The sequence below is a fragment of the Bos mutus genome, chromosome 16 (genome assembly GCF_027580195.1).
Source record: "Bos mutus isolate GX-2022 chromosome 16, NWIPB_WYAK_1.1, whole genome shotgun sequence".
In the NCBI taxonomy this organism is placed as follows: Eukaryota; Metazoa; Chordata; class Mammalia; order Artiodactyla; family Bovidae; genus Bos; species Bos mutus.
In genome coordinates this window covers 36,765,342-36,781,492 of record NC_091632.1, presented here as the reverse complement: position 1 = coordinate 36,781,492, position 16,151 = coordinate 36,765,342, and the positions used below count along the sequence as shown (strand labels likewise).

At 53.5% G+C, this 16,151-nt stretch overlaps 1 protein-coding gene and 1 long non-coding RNA gene across 6 annotated transcripts in view; one reads left to right on the top strand and one right to left on the bottom strand.

The window, feature by feature from the left end:
• The window catches only part of CEP104 (centrosomal protein 104), a 40,660-nt gene extending 29,400 nt beyond the window's left edge, over window positions 1-11,260 (top strand). For all 3 annotated transcript variants that reach the window (XM_070385104.1, XM_070385102.1, XM_070385103.1), the window contains exons 16-22: window positions 2,703-2,739; window positions 2,952-3,018; window positions 4,055-4,163; window positions 5,515-5,653; window positions 5,811-5,878; window positions 7,956-8,046; window positions 8,904-11,260. In XM_070385104.1, coding sequence (XP_070241205.1) covers window positions 2,703-2,739; window positions 2,952-3,018; window positions 4,055-4,163; window positions 5,515-5,653; window positions 5,811-5,878; window positions 7,956-8,046; window positions 8,904-9,019 — 627 coding nt within the window. In that variant the 3' untranslated portion in view covers window positions 9,020-11,260. The remainder of the gene's footprint in view (window positions 1-2,702; window positions 2,740-2,951; window positions 3,019-4,054; window positions 4,164-5,514; window positions 5,654-5,810; window positions 5,879-7,955; window positions 8,047-8,903) is intronic.
• Window positions 10,608-16,140, bottom strand: LOC138991260 (uncharacterized). 3 transcript variants are annotated; one of them, XR_011467254.1, is made up of 2 exons: window positions 15,492-16,140; window positions 10,608-15,048 (listed from the first exon to the last, which is right to left on the bottom strand). It is a non-coding gene; the product is annotated as an uncharacterized lncRNA (long non-coding RNA). The 3 variants fall into 3 exon arrangements; XR_011467256.1 differs by having other exon boundaries at window positions 10,608-15,005; XR_011467255.1 differs by having other exon boundaries at window positions 10,608-13,556.
• Window positions 16,141-16,151: the final 11 nt, after the last annotated feature.

Sequence of the window (16,151 nt, the reverse complement as noted above, 5' to 3'; positions counted from 1 at the left end):
CATCTGCTCTTCATTCCCATCGGGGATGAAGCACACTGCTGGCCTGGCTGTGTTTAGAGCAGACAGGACACTTGGGCCTGCAGGAGCTTGGGGGAGGGGGGAGGGACAGGTGAGGACAGGTCCCCCACCCACAGGTCCTCACCTCCTTCAGAGGCTAAGGAGGAAAATAAGCTTGACTCGAAGGTCTGCCTGCCTTGTGCAGGAAGCAGAAGGTTTCAGGCAGATGTTCCCATCAGGAAGCCCTAGTCCCCGTGCACAGGGGATCAGACGGCATTTGGTCCCGTAGAATCGTGTCCCTTCTGAAGGGCCTGCCTCTGTGATTTACACGTGTGTCGTCATGCGCTCGCTTCAGCAGCCCATACACACGTGTGTCATCACCCTGGCTTTCATGGTTATGTCCTTCAGGTGACAGTAAGAGAGCAAGGGCGTGGGCATCTGAGCTGGTTACACAGCCCAGGAGTCCCCAGTTGTGTCCACAGCAGGTCTCCTGGGAAGTGCTCTGACCGCCACTTTGTAAAAAAGGATAATAAGTGGCTAAGAATGGTGAAAAGGAAAGGAAGCATGGCAGAATACGTGTTGAAGTGCCTGTGACGGAGGGCGACAGTGATGCTGGCGCGTCAGAATCCATGAAAAGAGCAGAAACACGGCCACCTGGCGGGAACAGGGAGGAGGCCCGTGCCCATGAGGGACCTTCCTGGACAGTCAGCAGCCCCTGAGGCCTCCTGGAGCAGGCCAGGCTGCTGCTGCTTTTTCCCAGCACGATGATACAGATGAAGAAACCGTGCAGAAAGCTAAGTGCTCACACGAGGTCAGGAGCTGGAGGTGGCCGAGTTCCGCCCCTTCCATGTTGCCACCGTGGCCCCTGTCACAGTGCCTGTGGGGGCTTGCTGAGGTCACAGGCTGTGTCCCTGTGGTCACGGCACGAAGGTACCCATCCCCCGCCTCCCCCGGAGCACCCTCACTGGCTCCTCTGTCCTTCAGTGTTTGCTGAGCACTCGCAGTGCACCCACCCTTCCTGGGCTCCAGAGGTGCCCCAGGACCACACTGCATGGGCCCCTGTCCTTGTCCTGAGATGACTGCTCATGGCGTCTCACAGGAGGATGACAATTTTTTTTAGTTTTTATTATTATAAAATATATATAAATTTTACCATTTTCACCATTTTTAAGGTTCCAGTTCTGTGCCTTTAAGCATATTCACCTCATTGTGTAACCACCACCACCACCACCACCAGCTGTCTCCAAAACTTTTGAGAATGGCAGAATATTTTTAAATCGCCTGATTGCTCCTGAGTTTTAGGGAAAAGATGTAAATTATTAATCAGTTTTCTAATCTGTTCAAAGCATAGATTAAGGTAAAATTTATAACTAAAATTTCACTTTTGGCATAATTTGTTTCCCTGCAAAGTGTACTAACCCACCATTACCTAGAACCCATCTATAAGTTTACCTTCTCTAGATACATGTATAAATCATGTGAACCCCATTCGCAAGTTCAACATCAATCTATTAAGTCTGTCCCTAGCCCAGAATAGTGTTTGTGTGGTTTTGTGTTCAGAACTGAAGTTTGAGAGAAGTCCCTCGCTGTCAGGTAAACTGTGATTCCTGCTGTCACAACAGTGTCTGTGCATGCACTCAGGCCACGGATCGGGGGCCGGCCCATCCCTGCTCTCCAGCCAAACTGCAAGCCCTCGAGAGACTCCCTTCCCCTGGGCCAGGGCAGCCCAGGCTGCAGCCAAACTGCAAGCCCTCGAGAGACTCCCTTCCCCTGGGCCGGGGCAGCCCAGGCTGGCAGGTCTAGCAGCTCACGTCGAGCAGACTGGCTGGTGCGAGAGGAAAGCCTAGGGTGGGAGGAGCTCCTGGATGCTGACACAGAAGCCACCAGGGCTTTTGAGCAGAAGTGAATCCCTTACTAGGGCATGATGGGTCCCTCTGGCCCCTGTGCTTGAGGTGGTGACAAGGGCAGGCATCCAGGTGTGTGAAAGCAGAGCCTGCAGGCTGGCTGATGGGCCGGGGCCAGGCCACATGGGGAGAGGAGGGAGGCGTGACGTGTCCAAGTTTCCTGACTGTGCTGGGCTCCACGCCAGAGGCTGCGAGGGCACGGGCACGGGGGGAGCACAGGGCGGGGGGGTGGGAGCAGGAGTTTGGTCTGGGTAAGTCACGTTCACGTGACATCAGAGGCCTGAGTACGTTCTGAGCAGCAGAGAGGCCAGCTGACAGGACAGACATTCAGGTCATGAGCACAGAGGTGGGTGTCCAGCCTGGAACTGGACAAGGGCACCCTCAGGATCTGTACAGATGGGGTGGACTGAGTCCCAGAGGAGCAGGGGACACCCTGGGAGCCCAACTAAGAAGGGCCTAGAGGAGCGGGCTGGGGAGCCACATGCCACTGGGAGCCCACAGAATGTCCCACGGGGGACACCAGTGGTGAGCAGGTGACCCAGAGGAGAGTTAAGTGGCCTTGACAAAGACTGGTTTCCGTGGAGACAGGGCAGGAGCCCCGAGGGAGGGGCCATGGGGGAGCAGGACAAAGGAGATGGTGTAAGGTCAAGTGTGGGCGACTCTTTCAGACAAATGTGTTGTTTGCGGATGGAAATTCTGCCTCAGACCCTGAGGTCACTCTTGAGGATCACACTGCATCCTGGATAGACTCTCATAGGCACTGCAGCCGCCTGACCTGAGCCTTCTGTCTTTGTGTTTTAGGAAAAAGAGAGTGAAGCTACAAAGGCCAAGAACCAGGGTACGTAGAATGTACATCATGAAAATTCTGCATTGAAACCACCTCTGTATATTCAGCAAACATCTTCATCCCAGACGCCGCAGAGCCAAGTGTAAAGCATTGCCTGTTACTAACTTGTACTTTTAAACTGTATTTCATATCCGGCTGGTTACTAAAACTTTGAAAGTAGTTTTCTACAAAAAGTTACTTAAATCACTTTCTAATTTCTTTAGACACTCAAGAAAGGAAAGTGGCCCCACCAAACGCTCCAGAAATTCCAGATAACCACTATTTAGACAAGTGAGTAGAGCCACCTCTGACCCACTGTGGGGTGATTAGAGGGACCAACCATGAAAGCACTGTGAGACATAATATTCTCCCGGCTCATTAGGGTTCCGCGAACTGATCGGCTCTTTTCAGTGACTTCAGAAGCTCAGAAAAGGCCTCCAAACCAGGCAGCATCAGCTGAGTCAGGATAACCTTCCCTTTCTTCCCCGACAGAAGTGAACAGCCTATTTGTCAAAAGGCCTGTCACAGACTCAAAAAACTTTTTTGATGTTTTATGGAAGTGCTGTTGATGACAATGTATGAATTTGTGTTGTATGGCACAGTGACTCAGTTACACATGTATACACATTGTTTTTCAAATTCTGTTCTATTATGGTTTATCACAGGGTGTTGAATATAGTCAGGCTCATTTTACAGGAGCAAAATGCTTTTTCCTGTCCAGTGGCCGAGACAAATCTACGAGGAATTTAAGAGAAAGGTCTTGGTCTACTCAGGGCTTCCCTGGTGGTACAGTGGTGAAGAGCTTGCCTGCAGTGCAGGAGACGCAGGTTCATCCCCAGGGTCAGGAAGATCCCCTGGAATAGGAAGTGGCAAGCCACTCTAGTATTCTTGCCTGGAGAATCGAGGAGCCTGGCAGGCTACAGTCCATGGGATTGCAGAGTCAAACGCTACAGAGTGCAAGCGTGCGCGCACGCGCGCGCGCACGCACACACACACACACACACAGAGTCTACTCTTTTTTTGTGACTTAAAATATCCTTTCTACTTGATGACACTGACAGAATTCAGAGGGATCCTAAGCTAGTTTATCTCAGACGCCCGCATGGTGAAGCCTTTTTTTACATCTGTAATAAGGAGCCATCCGGCCGTCCCTGAGGACCCTCTGGTGAGGTGTGGCCCTGCCTCCAGGTCCAGCTGCAGCCCACTCGGAACCGGGACCGTGGCTACTGGCTGTGGTCTGGAGGTCACGAAGCTCCTGCGAGCGTGCGGAGTGGGGATGGCCAGCCTAAACCTGGGCCTGGCTTCTGACCTTTCTGTCTCGTTTCAGTTTGTGTATTTTTTGTGGGGAGAGGAGTGAGTCCTTCACAGAAGAAGGCCTGGACCTCCACTACTGGAAGCGCTGCCTCATGCTGACGAGATGCGAGCACTGCAGACAGGTCAGGCACAGAGCCTTAGTGTTTTCAGAGGAAAGCTGGGGGGAATCATTGAATGTAAAGCACTCTGTTTAGTTGGGGTTGATTTTTCTTAGTTTTTAAAGTGTAACGCATGTGTAAGTGTATACACGCCGTAGGTGTTTCAGCTCCTGAATTAGCACAAAGTAGATACCTCAGAGTAATCACCACCAGGACACATACCCCACGGACCCCTCCACTCCTCACTGTCCTCATTCCTGCTTCTTGCTTGTTGAATTTTATGGAAGTGGACTCCTGTGCTGCGTTTGGGGTTTGTTTGCGGCATTCCATTGTCTGAATGTACAGTTTATCCATCCTTTCCCTGCGTGTGGCGGGGTTGAGACTGAGGAAGAGCGTTGCTGGGCCTCTCTCGTGTGCATCTTCTGTGCGTGTGGATGCACCTTTCTGGGTGCACACCTCGAGGGCCCTCGTGGGGTCACAGAGTGGCCCACGTCCAGTGAGCCCTCCCTGCAGAGCCGTGCCACCCACCGTGTGCCCCATTTCGCTTTCCTGATGAAACTGAGGGGGAGCCGCGTCCCTTGTTGGCCTGCTGCTCCCTCTTTGCAAAGCACTTCCGGTGTCTCGCCGGCTCTTGAACTGGCTGTCTCATCGTCACTGATGTGTGGTCATCCCTGACACACTTGGATGTGCGGTGCCCGCCGTGTCCAGCGTTTTCGTTGACGCGCGGGAGCTTTTTGTTTTAATGTTGTCCTCCCTGTTGGTCCCTTTCAGGGCTAAGACTTTTCACATCCTGTTCAGGCAGGCTTCCCGCACCCCCATCGTTCATCTCCTGTGATGGAGCCGGCCCTGCTCAGACAGAGGAGGAGAAGCAGGAGAGAACCCCTCCCCTGTCTGTCCTCAAGGCTCTCCAGCTTGCAGAGGGGAGCACGGAAGACAGATCCCACTCTGAGAGCCCCTCTCTCCTGAGCAGTACGCCAGTCTGTGGGGTGAAGCTCTCGGGTGCATGTCAGCTGCTCCTGGCAAAGGTGTCCCAGTGGCGAAAGGGTCTCTTCCTGTGTTTCCAGCATATTCTTAGAAACGGCCGAGAGCCAGGATGGAACCCCAGGCCTCACGTAGAGCCTTTGAGCTCTTCAGGTTCAGGTTAGGGTTAGGGTTGTGGGGTGAACCCTCACATCCCCTGCCCGCCCCAGCCATGGCCTCCAGATGCTCCTGGCGTCACATGACAAGCACGGGCAGGGAAGGGGTCTTCAGCAAAGTACCCTAAATGACCACGGAGGTGACAGGCAGGCGTCTGCCTCAGGAAGCAGCGCTCTCGCAGGGGCCGGGACAGCACCCCACCTTGCGCTTAGCCACGTGGCATGTCCTCTTTCTGCAGGTGGTGGAGATTTCCAGCCTGACGGAGCACCTGCTGACCGAGTGTGACCAGAAGGACGGCTTTGGGAGGTGTTACCGCTGCAGCGAGGCTGTTTCAAAGGAGGAGCTGCCCAGACACGTCAAAACCAGAGACTGTAACCGTGAGTGCCCTCAGACCTCGAGACCCCAAACTGTGTCATCCCCAGGGGCCCAGATGCAGGGCTGGGGGTCAGGTCCCACGTCTGCCAGTGCCACTGGTGCCCTATCAACGACCCGCAGGAGTAACCAGAAATCCTTGTTTCGTTCAAATTCATTCAGCCGCCAAATCAGAGAAGTTGGCAAACCGGTGTCCTCTGTGCCATGAGAACTTCAGCCCCGGAGAAGAGGTGAGGGGTGATGGGGAGGGGGCTGACGTGGGACGGTGGCTGACATGGCGAGGGACTGGTGTGGGGGAGGGGACTGATGTGGGAAAGGGCTGGTGTGGGACTGGGACTGGGGGAGAGGCTGAAGTGGGGGTGGCGACCAGGCACCTCGAGTGTCGGTATCGAGGCTGCTATAGTGCTGGGCCAGCGCAGAGACAGGGTGTCAGGAAGAGGTGGTTCTGGAGCTCTGTCTCCAGGTTTCTATGCCGTGCCCCCCACCCCAGAACATCTGTGAGCTCTCAGGGAGGCGGCTCTGCCCTCCTGGCCATGGGTCTGGCTGTGTGTGGGAGGTACTTGAAGGTTTACTCCTTCCCTTTCCATTGTCAGCTAGTTTTCAGAATAACTAGCTGTGTGCCCAGCATCTTCTGGCGGTAGCTTATTTGTTTGTCTGGATCTTAGCATCATTGTGAACCCATGGCTTTAGGCTATGGGATATGTTCAGCTGTGTGGGCATCACAGTGCTTCGCAGTGTGTGGATGAGCCAGCCTCTGGCCGGTGGGGCCTCTGCAGATGGGCGCCTGGCAGTGTGAGTGGGCCCTGGCGACGCAGAGCCTCCTGGCTCCGACCAAGCCTTCCCTTCCTGGTTCCCTTCACTGGAAATGACCTTCTGTGACCCCCTTGGGTGCTCTGTGCTTGTGGGCCAGTACCCTTCTGAGCCTCTCTGCAGACAGAGCCGGGAAAACGTCGAGATAAATCCATGAAAGTTCACAATGACATTGCTGATTCAGAGTCTGAGCTGCAGGGGTTGCTTTAACCCCATGGGTCTCAGGACAGAGTCTCTTTCCATCCTCCCGAGAATTAGTTCCCAAAGCCCCCAGAGATGCCCATCCAGCCGTCACACAGTGGGCACGTCTCGGCCCCAGGGTCCCCGGTCGTTGGGCAGGGTGACGCTGGCCACCCCAGCTCCTCTTGTCCCTCTGCCCCCTGGAGACGTGGGCTCCAGCATCTGCCTCAGGGCACTGGAGTCACTCCACTTGCTGTACCCCGGCTAGTGACAGTTCAGCCTCATTGTCTCAGTTTATGTGCAGGTCCTGGCAGTTTTCAAAATCAAGTTCTGCAATTATATAAGGTACTTAGATGGTTCTGATGTCTGTAAAATGAGGCCAATTCAGAGAAGACCAGGCAGAAGCTGCCAGCCTGCCCCTGCTCCCTATCCCTCCTCTTACAGAACAAGGGTTTTTAATGGCTTAATTTTTTCCTTACATGTAGGCAGCTCTCAAATGTGTGCACTTTTCCTCGGTCCCTGTTCAGCTAGAGGTTAGGTGGCTCTGCTTAGTTGTCGTCACCTTGTGCTGCCACTGTCTTAGGCGACCAGCCCCCTCCTTGTGGAGACCAGCCAGCCTCCTGCTCTGAGCAGTGCTGGCATCTGCAGTGACCTCTGCCCCTCTTGCCCCCGCCACCACTCCAACTCCGGCCTGGAGGGGACGGCACCTGCCTCAGGCCACGTGGTGAGGCAGCAGCAGGCTATGCTCCTTTTTCCTCTGTTTCCTCTATATTTTCTTAACCAGTCTCCACCCGCCAACAAGCTTGAACACCCGTTATTCTGTCACAGTTTCTGCGGGTCAGAAGTCCAGGCACGGCCTGGCTGGGTCCTCTGCTCGAGGTCTCAAAGCGCTGCACTTACAGTGTCGGCCTGGCCACACTGTCATCTGTGGGCCCGACTTGGGGAGGAGTTTCCTGGCCCATTCCAGGCGCTGGCAGCACCCTTTTCTTACTGGTTGTAGGACCGAGGTCCCGCTTCCTTGCTGGCAGGGCCTCCTTCAGCCCCTCCCCCCTGCATCATCGCACATGTGTGACAGCGGCCTCAGCACATGGTGCTCAGCCATGCAAGAGTCAGGAGGCATGTGACGTGCGGGCCAGTATCTTAGAAGCTCACAAGTCACGGGTGCTCTGGGATCATCGTGCTCAGGGGCTCAGGGCAGGACACACCCAGAGCTCGGGAACCCCCTGAGACTGCCATGTGTAGTAACTGCCTCTGGTTTGGTCATCTTGGTGGCCCCTCTGGTGGCCTGGTTGCCACACTGCATGCCTCTCACTTCAGGCGTGGAAGGCTCACCTCATGGGCCCCGCCGGCTGCACCATGAACCTTCGCCGGACGCATGTGCTTCACAGAACGCCCGTGCTGCCACCGGGTAAGTGCCCGCGCGGTCTCGGCCCTGCCCCTGGGTCCCTGGCAGGCAGGGTCGTCATGCTGCAGCACAGGCTCTGGCTAAAGGCCCTCTTGTGACCCTGCTTCCCCCAGACTCCGTGGTGGTGCTCAGGGAGTTGACAACTCAAACCGCGGGTGTTCACAGGCACACTCAAGGCTTGGTGTCCCTCCAGACCACCCACACCAGTGTCCAGAAACAGGAACTGCAGTAGCAGACCACAGATGACGCCACGACCTGATTCCTAAATCAGTTTTGGCTACTTTATGTCAGATTTAGAATGCCTTACAGAAAAGTTAGTATTTTTCATTAGAAAGTTATTCTTGACCTGAAAGAGTATTGGATACCGGACTTTTATTTTCGGGGCACGTGATCAATGAGAACCTGAGGAGCCATGCTCAGTGCAGATGGGCTGGCTGTACCACTGATGCGAGGTGCCTCCCGCGCCCCACACCGTGAGTGAGGACCACTATGCTGGGGAGCCGCCTCAGCCTCTCAGCCTGGAAGGGGGGCCCTGGCCACGTGGCTTCTGGTTTCTCATCTGGGAGCCAAGGCTTTGAAGTTGAAAATGAGGTGTATGGCTTGGTCCTTCTAAGCGTGCGCCAGGCTCCTCTGGCTCTTCCTCCTCTTCTGCCATCACACGTGTGTCCTCGTGGGTGGCCCTGCCGCCTGCGGGCTGGGTGATTGCCATGCATGGTGCTGACCCCCTGGTAGGTGCGTCCGGGCCCCTCGTAGTCCGCTCCTCCCAGTGTCTGTGACACCTGCCACTCACACCGCCACTGGGCTCTGTGCCCTGGCTCACACGTGTCCCCGCACTCTGTGTGTCTGCATGTCCACTGCAGGTAAAGGCCCAGCCGCCACCAGGGCAGGGACCTCAGGATCCAAGGTGGGAAGCAAGATCCCCACCCCGAAGGGGGGCCTGAGTAAAGGCTCCAGCAGGACGTACACGAAGCGGTGACAGGACGCAGCGCCTACCTCCAGAGGGGCCGCGCAGCTCCCATGACATGGCTGTGTCTCCTCGGAGCATCCCTAGACGTGCTGACCCCCGCTTCGCCCCTGCTGCCCCAGGCTCCTGGCCGTGCCCGTCCCGAGTGCGGCTCTGTCTCCCATGGCTCTGCTATCGGGTCTCTGCCCTCCCGCCCAGGGTCACAGAGGGAAATGGTTCTGCCGAAAGAGCAGCACCGGGCAGGCGCATGCAGAGCAACCTCTCCAGTCCTCGCTCCCTCTAAACCTCTTGCACGTGGGTCTCTCTCAGCATGGGGGACGGTTCGCAGGGCTCACGGGGCCAGGATGGGACAAGGTGGGCTGGTGCCTGCGAGTCCACCCTGTGCTCCTCCTCCCCGGCTGTGACTCCTCCCCTCAAGGTCAGGGAGCCATCAGCCTGCAGAGCCTGCACGTCCACAGCAGCATCAAGTAAGGTCAAGGTGGAGAAGTAAGGTCGCTGCCCAGTCCCCTCAGTTCTCACCTGCAGGTGCTCTGAGCGTGGCCCACTTGACACCACCAGCCCCATGCTGGCCCCCACCCCAAGGGGATCGGAGGTTAATACTGATGGCTGCACAGCAGGCCCTTCCTCAGGGGGCTTCAAGTTCTTTACATGCATGAAGCCCTAAAAATATATGAGACATTCCCTGATGCTCCTGCACTCATGTGAGCAGGTGTCAGTCAGAAAGGCCTTTCCTTAAGCCCCTGGGGCAGATGGAGTGACCCCCACCCTGTGTAACTTTCAGAGGAGCCTCTGAGCCTCTGCCCAGCCCCTCACACTGACCCACTGGGATCTGTGGAAACTGGAACTGTATGTTCTTTTCTCCAACACATTATACCGTACTTTAATAAAAGCCAAGCAAAATGATGAAACCAAACCTCTCCTCACCAGCCCCCAACCAACCCAACCCCTGCAGCCTGTGGAAGTGGCTTGCCTGGCTCCAGAGCCAGGTAGCTGTAGGGAAAAGCCAGAGTTTGTCCAAAACGTGCTTGGAAAGGCCATCTTCGTGTCCAGGCCTGTGGTCCCCAGGTGCCCAGCCCACTAGAGACCCAAAGAAGGTAGCCCTGCCCTTCCTGCCCGGCCGTGTGCCCAGGGGTACGCCTTCCTCCTGAGTGTGTGACAGGTAGGCTTCCAGGATGCCCACTAGAAACTCACGGAACTGATGAAATTTGTACTGCACAGTTAATGTAAGAAATTTTAATTCCAAACCATGAAAACTAACAAAATATATAATAATATTTAAAAGAAAAACTAATAGCTATTTGAGCAAGGTACTCCCTGGGTAAGTTAGTGACAGTGAACCTGTACTAGTCGGTCTGTGGTGAACTGATACTTTCTCATGTGGTTGACTCAAAATCCTGAGCCAGAATAAGACTGACAAAGAGAATTACCTTCAAAAATATACGCTATTAAAAAATTTTAAAGTATGGAGGGAGAAATAATGTAAAACTTTACTCAATAGAGCAGAGTATGGATGCCAAGGTAATTATAAAATGATTCTTCCTGATTCAAAAAGGTGTGTTGCCACAACCTTCTAACCCATTGCTGAAGTATACATAAAATAATCCTTTAAATAGAACAAGAAAAGTTAACCAAGAAATTATCCTTTTCTCGCCAATCAAAACTTCTAAGAAACATACATATAATGTTTTCTGTATATTGTAATGTAAAGATGTTTATAAAAATACTTAATTTTTAGTGATTGACAAAATTAATTGCATTTAAAACAGGTCGATCTTGCTGATTACAGAAGAATCGTGTGTTTATGTTCAAATGATTCCTGGCAGTGATCAGTGGCCATTTAAAAGGTTTACAGAGTTATATGCTATTAAGGAACCAAGAATAAAGGATAAAAAAGTAAAAAGGAACTGTAAGCTGCCTTGGCCATTCATAAATATCTAAACTTGGCACAGTAATTAATAACTGAAATTTCATTCATGAATATGTTGTGGCTATTTAACAATATTTATTATTTTCATATTTCAGAGTATTCTAATTTAAAAGAATTATCTATAAATTTGGCATTAGAATACAAATGTAAATACTTTTAATGAAAATTTGCAACTTTTTAATGTTTTGACATAGTTTTCTATTTGTCTTTATTTCAGGTACCAAAATTATAAAACATCTAAGTAATATATTTTTGTTGTTGTTTCAGGGCTCAGGGTTGAATTCCCCCTGAGCATGTGAATATAATAAAAAGATTACTAAATGTTCTGTCCCTTTGAAGACTATACTTGAAAAGCTTATGGTTAAGTTACATCTTCTGTAAACATGCAGGCGTGATGCAGCCCTGAGATGCCACTGAGTCGCTGAGGTTTGCTGGGCAAGGGGCAGGGGGCACTAAGTTGCCAGGAGGGAGTCTAGTTCCTAAAATAAGTTATTTGTGGGTTTAGTGGTAAAGAAGCTAAAAGAGTTTAAGCTGCACATAAGTTAGAAATAGTGACCAATTTTATCCTGTGGGATAAAGAGAACATTTTATATATACCCCAGTTGTGCTCCCATCAGAGGTTCATACCTCTTAATCTCTTCCTGTGTTTTTTTATTCCTTTTTAAAGAGGGGATTTTTACCAGCCAACAAGGTTATTTTGCTTTTCAAGTAAGTAAAACAGTATTTTCTCTGCTGTAGACTGGTTTTAAGCTTTTACTAGTTTTGATTTTATGATTGTTTCCATTTTGAAGTTAGTTTTTTCCATACACACACACACACACACACACGCACGCACACGCTTCCCCTTATATGTGGAAGGGGAAGCCTTCCACAAGCGGCTCAGCAAGTAAAGAATCCACCTGCATTGCAGGAGACTTGGGTTCAATTTCTGGGTCAGGAATATCCCCTGGAGGAGGGCATGGCAACCCACTCCAGTATTCTTGCCTGGAGAATCCCTATGGACAGAGGAGCCTGGCGGGCTACAGTCCATAGGGTCACAAAGAGTTGGACATGGTTGCACATATACATAAACTTGAAATTTAGGGGCATTACAGTTTAAACAGCAAAAATCGGTGCTCTTACCTGCACAGGCAGAGTGTGTGAGCGAGCCTGTGCACAGGAAGGAGGGGGAAGCTGGTGTGAACTCTGGGAGAGTATGGTTCCACCTGCTCTCAGTTAGGTGTTCATCTGTGCCATTGCTCATCTGCTCTTAAAAACTAGATCAGGGGTTTCCCTTGGTGGCTCAGTGGTAAAGAATCCGCCCGCCAATATGGGAGACACAGGTTTGATCCCTGATCAAGGAAAAGCCCACATACTGCAGAGCAACTAAGCCCGTGCGCCACAACTATTGAGCCTGTGCTCCAGAGCCCAGGAGCCGCAACTATTGAGACCTTATGCAGCAACAGTCGGCGCCCTCGCGCCCTGAAGCCCATTCTTCCCGGCAAGAGAAGCCACTGCAATGAGAAGCCTACACACTGCAACTAGAGAAGAGCTCGCACACCAACGACGATGCAGCACAGCCGAAAACAAATAAATTTTTAAAAAACTAGGTCAGCACTAAAAACAAAAGCCTGCGAAACAACGTGCGCCCCGAGTCCTGGGAGTCCTGGGAGCCCTGGGGCCTGCACCCAGCCCTCCACCACTGGGGGCAGGGAAGCCCTGGGTGGGGTTGCGTCTCCTGGATCTGGGGTCAGGGCTTAAGGCAGCAACCCCCTGAGCTGCTGCATTGAGAGGTCCTGTGCCCCCACGTGGGTGTTCTGGAACGCTCTGAAGACCTGTGGGGCAGCTGTTCTCACCTCCACTGTAGCCAGGGAGACTGGCTCAGTGCCTAAACCCTGCACCTCTGTGCACCCTGGAACGGGGGTGTGGGCACAGGTTCCAGGTAGTGGAGTCCAGATTTGCTTGTCTCTGCCTTGGTCCCCACCTGGAATGGAGCTGAGAGGAAGGTGCTAACAAGGCCCCTACCTACCCCCTTGCACATAGCAGATCTGCCCAGGCAGCCTCCACTCCTTCAGCTCAGGTGGGGAAGGTGCTGAGCCCACGGCAGGGATGGGGGAGACGGAAGGCGTGGGGCCATCCACCTGCCCAAATGGCCTTGAAATCGCTCCAAGCTTTCTTCTGGCCCAAGGTACCTGGGGATGCTTCCCAGTGGGGCGGGAGCAAGCCCCCCACCCCACCCCCCCACAGCTTCAGGATGGACACCACAGCCCCCACCCCACCCCCAGCCAAGTGTGAATGCTCATGTGCAGGGGCAGTGTGCAGGCCCCTCCCCATCAAGAGGTATCCCGCAGGTGCAAGTGGAGAGCGGAGTCAGATTCTGAAAGGGGTGGTCTTGTGAGCAGGCAGCCTGGGTCTGGCTCATCCCCATGGCCCCCTTTCGCGGCCCTTATCCTGAAGGTTGAGGGCTCCCCAGGAGTGGCCCATAGCCACCTCCGCACCAGTCATCTGGCCGTGCCTTCACTATTAGTGCCTCTTGGTGTCTGGAGATCAGTCCTGGAAATGCAGGGGAGCGGCATCCCGTCTGATACTGTGGGGTGACTGTTGGCACCACTGTGAGGGTTCTGAATCGAGATCTTCCTTTCCCTGGAGGGTAAGGAGACAACGCTTGGGAGTGCTGTTCACCAAATTCGGGGATCCTAAGGCTGGGCCAGAGGCAGGAGGGCAAGTGAGGCCGGCACCCAGGGCCTCCAGCCCCAGCCTCAACCAGGGCAGGGACATGGGCGGGGACCAGGGTATGGACAGTGATGCAACCAGGACTCAGGCAGGGAAGGGGATGGAGAGGGGTCTGCTGGACTGGCTGCCCCCACAGGCCGACCCAGCACCTGGGCCAGGCTGGGGAAGGTGCAGCCATAGCACTGGGGTCTGCTCGCACCATCCCCAGGATCCACCTCTGCTGTCTTCATGGACTCACCACAAAGGCGTGGATCCCTTCATGATGGAACCCTGAGTCTGGTGCGTTTAAGCTGTGCACATGGAACCGCCCCATGATCTGTCACTCATGCTGCTGTGTGCATGTTCACATGCTGTGCACATGGAACCACCCCGTGATCTGTCACTCGCACCTCCGTGTGCAGCTCAGCTCATGTCCGCATGGCCATCTGCTTTCAGCTTGTCTCACAATGCACTATCCTCTCTCCTGGTGGTGGTGGTTGGTGGTGTCCAGTGTCAGCTTCTACACAACTGTTACTACCCACATTGCCTATCAAGACGGCATGTGTTAGCACAAGCTGTCGCACAGCCGCCCAGAAACCTACTCCAGGAAACTAAGCAGGCAAGAGGACATGCAGGTCCCAGGAACTGAAAGCCACTGATACTAAGTATGGGTGTACAATCTTCCAAGAAATCACTGAGGAGACTGAAAGCTCTTCTGGGTGTGGCTACAGTGCACATGGAGGGAAGTGCAAGGGCGGACAAGATCTTAGGGGCCTCCCCTCACCTCTCCTGACCTTGGGACAGTCACTGCCTGTCCTTCACAGATGGAACTGGTCACAACAGTGTCTTTCCTGTGTGGGGTCACAGGGTGACAAGGGTGAAATCAGCGCAGCACACAGGCTCTGCTGTAGATAAACACGGTATATTCACAACAGACTTCCCAGGTGGCGCCATGGTAAAGAATGTGCCTGCCAGTGAAGGAGATGCCAATCCCTGTGTCCTGAAGATCCTCTGGAGGAGGAAATGACAACCCACTCCAGTATTCTAGCCTGGAAAATCCCCTTGGACAGAGGAGGCTGGCGGGCTACAGTCCATGGGGTTCAGAGTCAGACACAACTGAGCGGCGCGCACACACACACACACACACACTCATTCAAATGTACTGAAACACCAGAGAGCAGACAATGCCCAAGTGCCACCCACACACAGACGACTCCCGCAGACCTAGGCCTGGCCCTGCACCATATACAGGAAGCACCAAAAAGCAGCAAAACTACAGTGTCAGGGTACAAGGGGGTGTTGTAGAGACTGGTGATCATTGTTTTCTTGAGCTTCATGATGGCTACACGGATGTGTTGTGCCTTCTGGAAGTCCATCACCCTTCAATACAATGTTCAGAAATTTCAAAACAAAACTGGCAATTCTGCTGGGGTGAGGGGTTAACAAAACAGGAACAGAGAATAGTACAGTCGGCCTCAGCACTATTCCTCTCACCCCCTCCTCCAAACACTTCCGGCCCGTGGGTCCTAACACAGGCAAACTGTCTGCTCCCAAGCAGCCTCACAAACTTGCCTGCCCAACAGAAATGCCTGTGGAGCGTGTAAATCCCCACACCCGAGCTGCAGCCCAGACTGCTAGGCCAGCATCTCTGGACAAGGGGGCTGGGGCCACATTCATTTCTAATTTCCTGATGACTCCAATACACAAACCACTAACCTATAAAGAAAAAAAAGTGCACAAGGTGCTTGTTAAAAACTGAAAAGACTTATTCGATGCTTGCGACAAGGGAAAGTCATCTCAACTCTGATTACAGGACGGCTGGGGCTTTACAGGGCTTCCCGGGTGGCGCAGTGGTAAAGAACCCACCTGCCATGCAGAAGTTGGAGACGCAGGTTCGATCCTTGGGTCGGGAAGATCCCCTGGAGGAGGAAATGGCAACTCACTGCACTGTTCTTGCCTGGAGAATCCCATGGACAGAGGGGCCTGGGCAGTCCACCGGGTCGCAGGATCAGACACAACTCAGTATGCACGCATGGGGGTGATTATGGCCACAGGGCAGGGAGAGGAAGCCAACAGATGGGAAACTACCGAGATGAACTTGGTTGAGTTTGAAGGGTAAAGGTCTATGCCACCCGGAAACGTGTACCTCGGTACATTGGCTATTCTGAGCTGTATGCCCCTGAAAATCAGTCAATGCAGGAAGAGGCCTGTCTGAACTTCCCTTCTTGCCTAAACAGCCTCCCAAAGGAACTCAGTCGCCCGAGACCCCCGAGGGACTAGGAGGAACAACATAGACGGTGTCACACGGTCCTCCCGCCCGTTTGTCTTCTAAGGCCCGTTCCTCTCCCCCAAAAGCCACGCATCTCCTCCCCCTTCGCCCTGTATACGGCTTTTAGCCCGGGGAGTCACGACGTTGCCGAGCACCTCCCCCGGGCCGTGAGGCCGACGCGTCCGCAGATTCGGTCTCCGGTCTTTCTTAGGGACTCGGTCGTTCCTGCTGCTTCCCGACAGCCTCGCTGGTGGGAG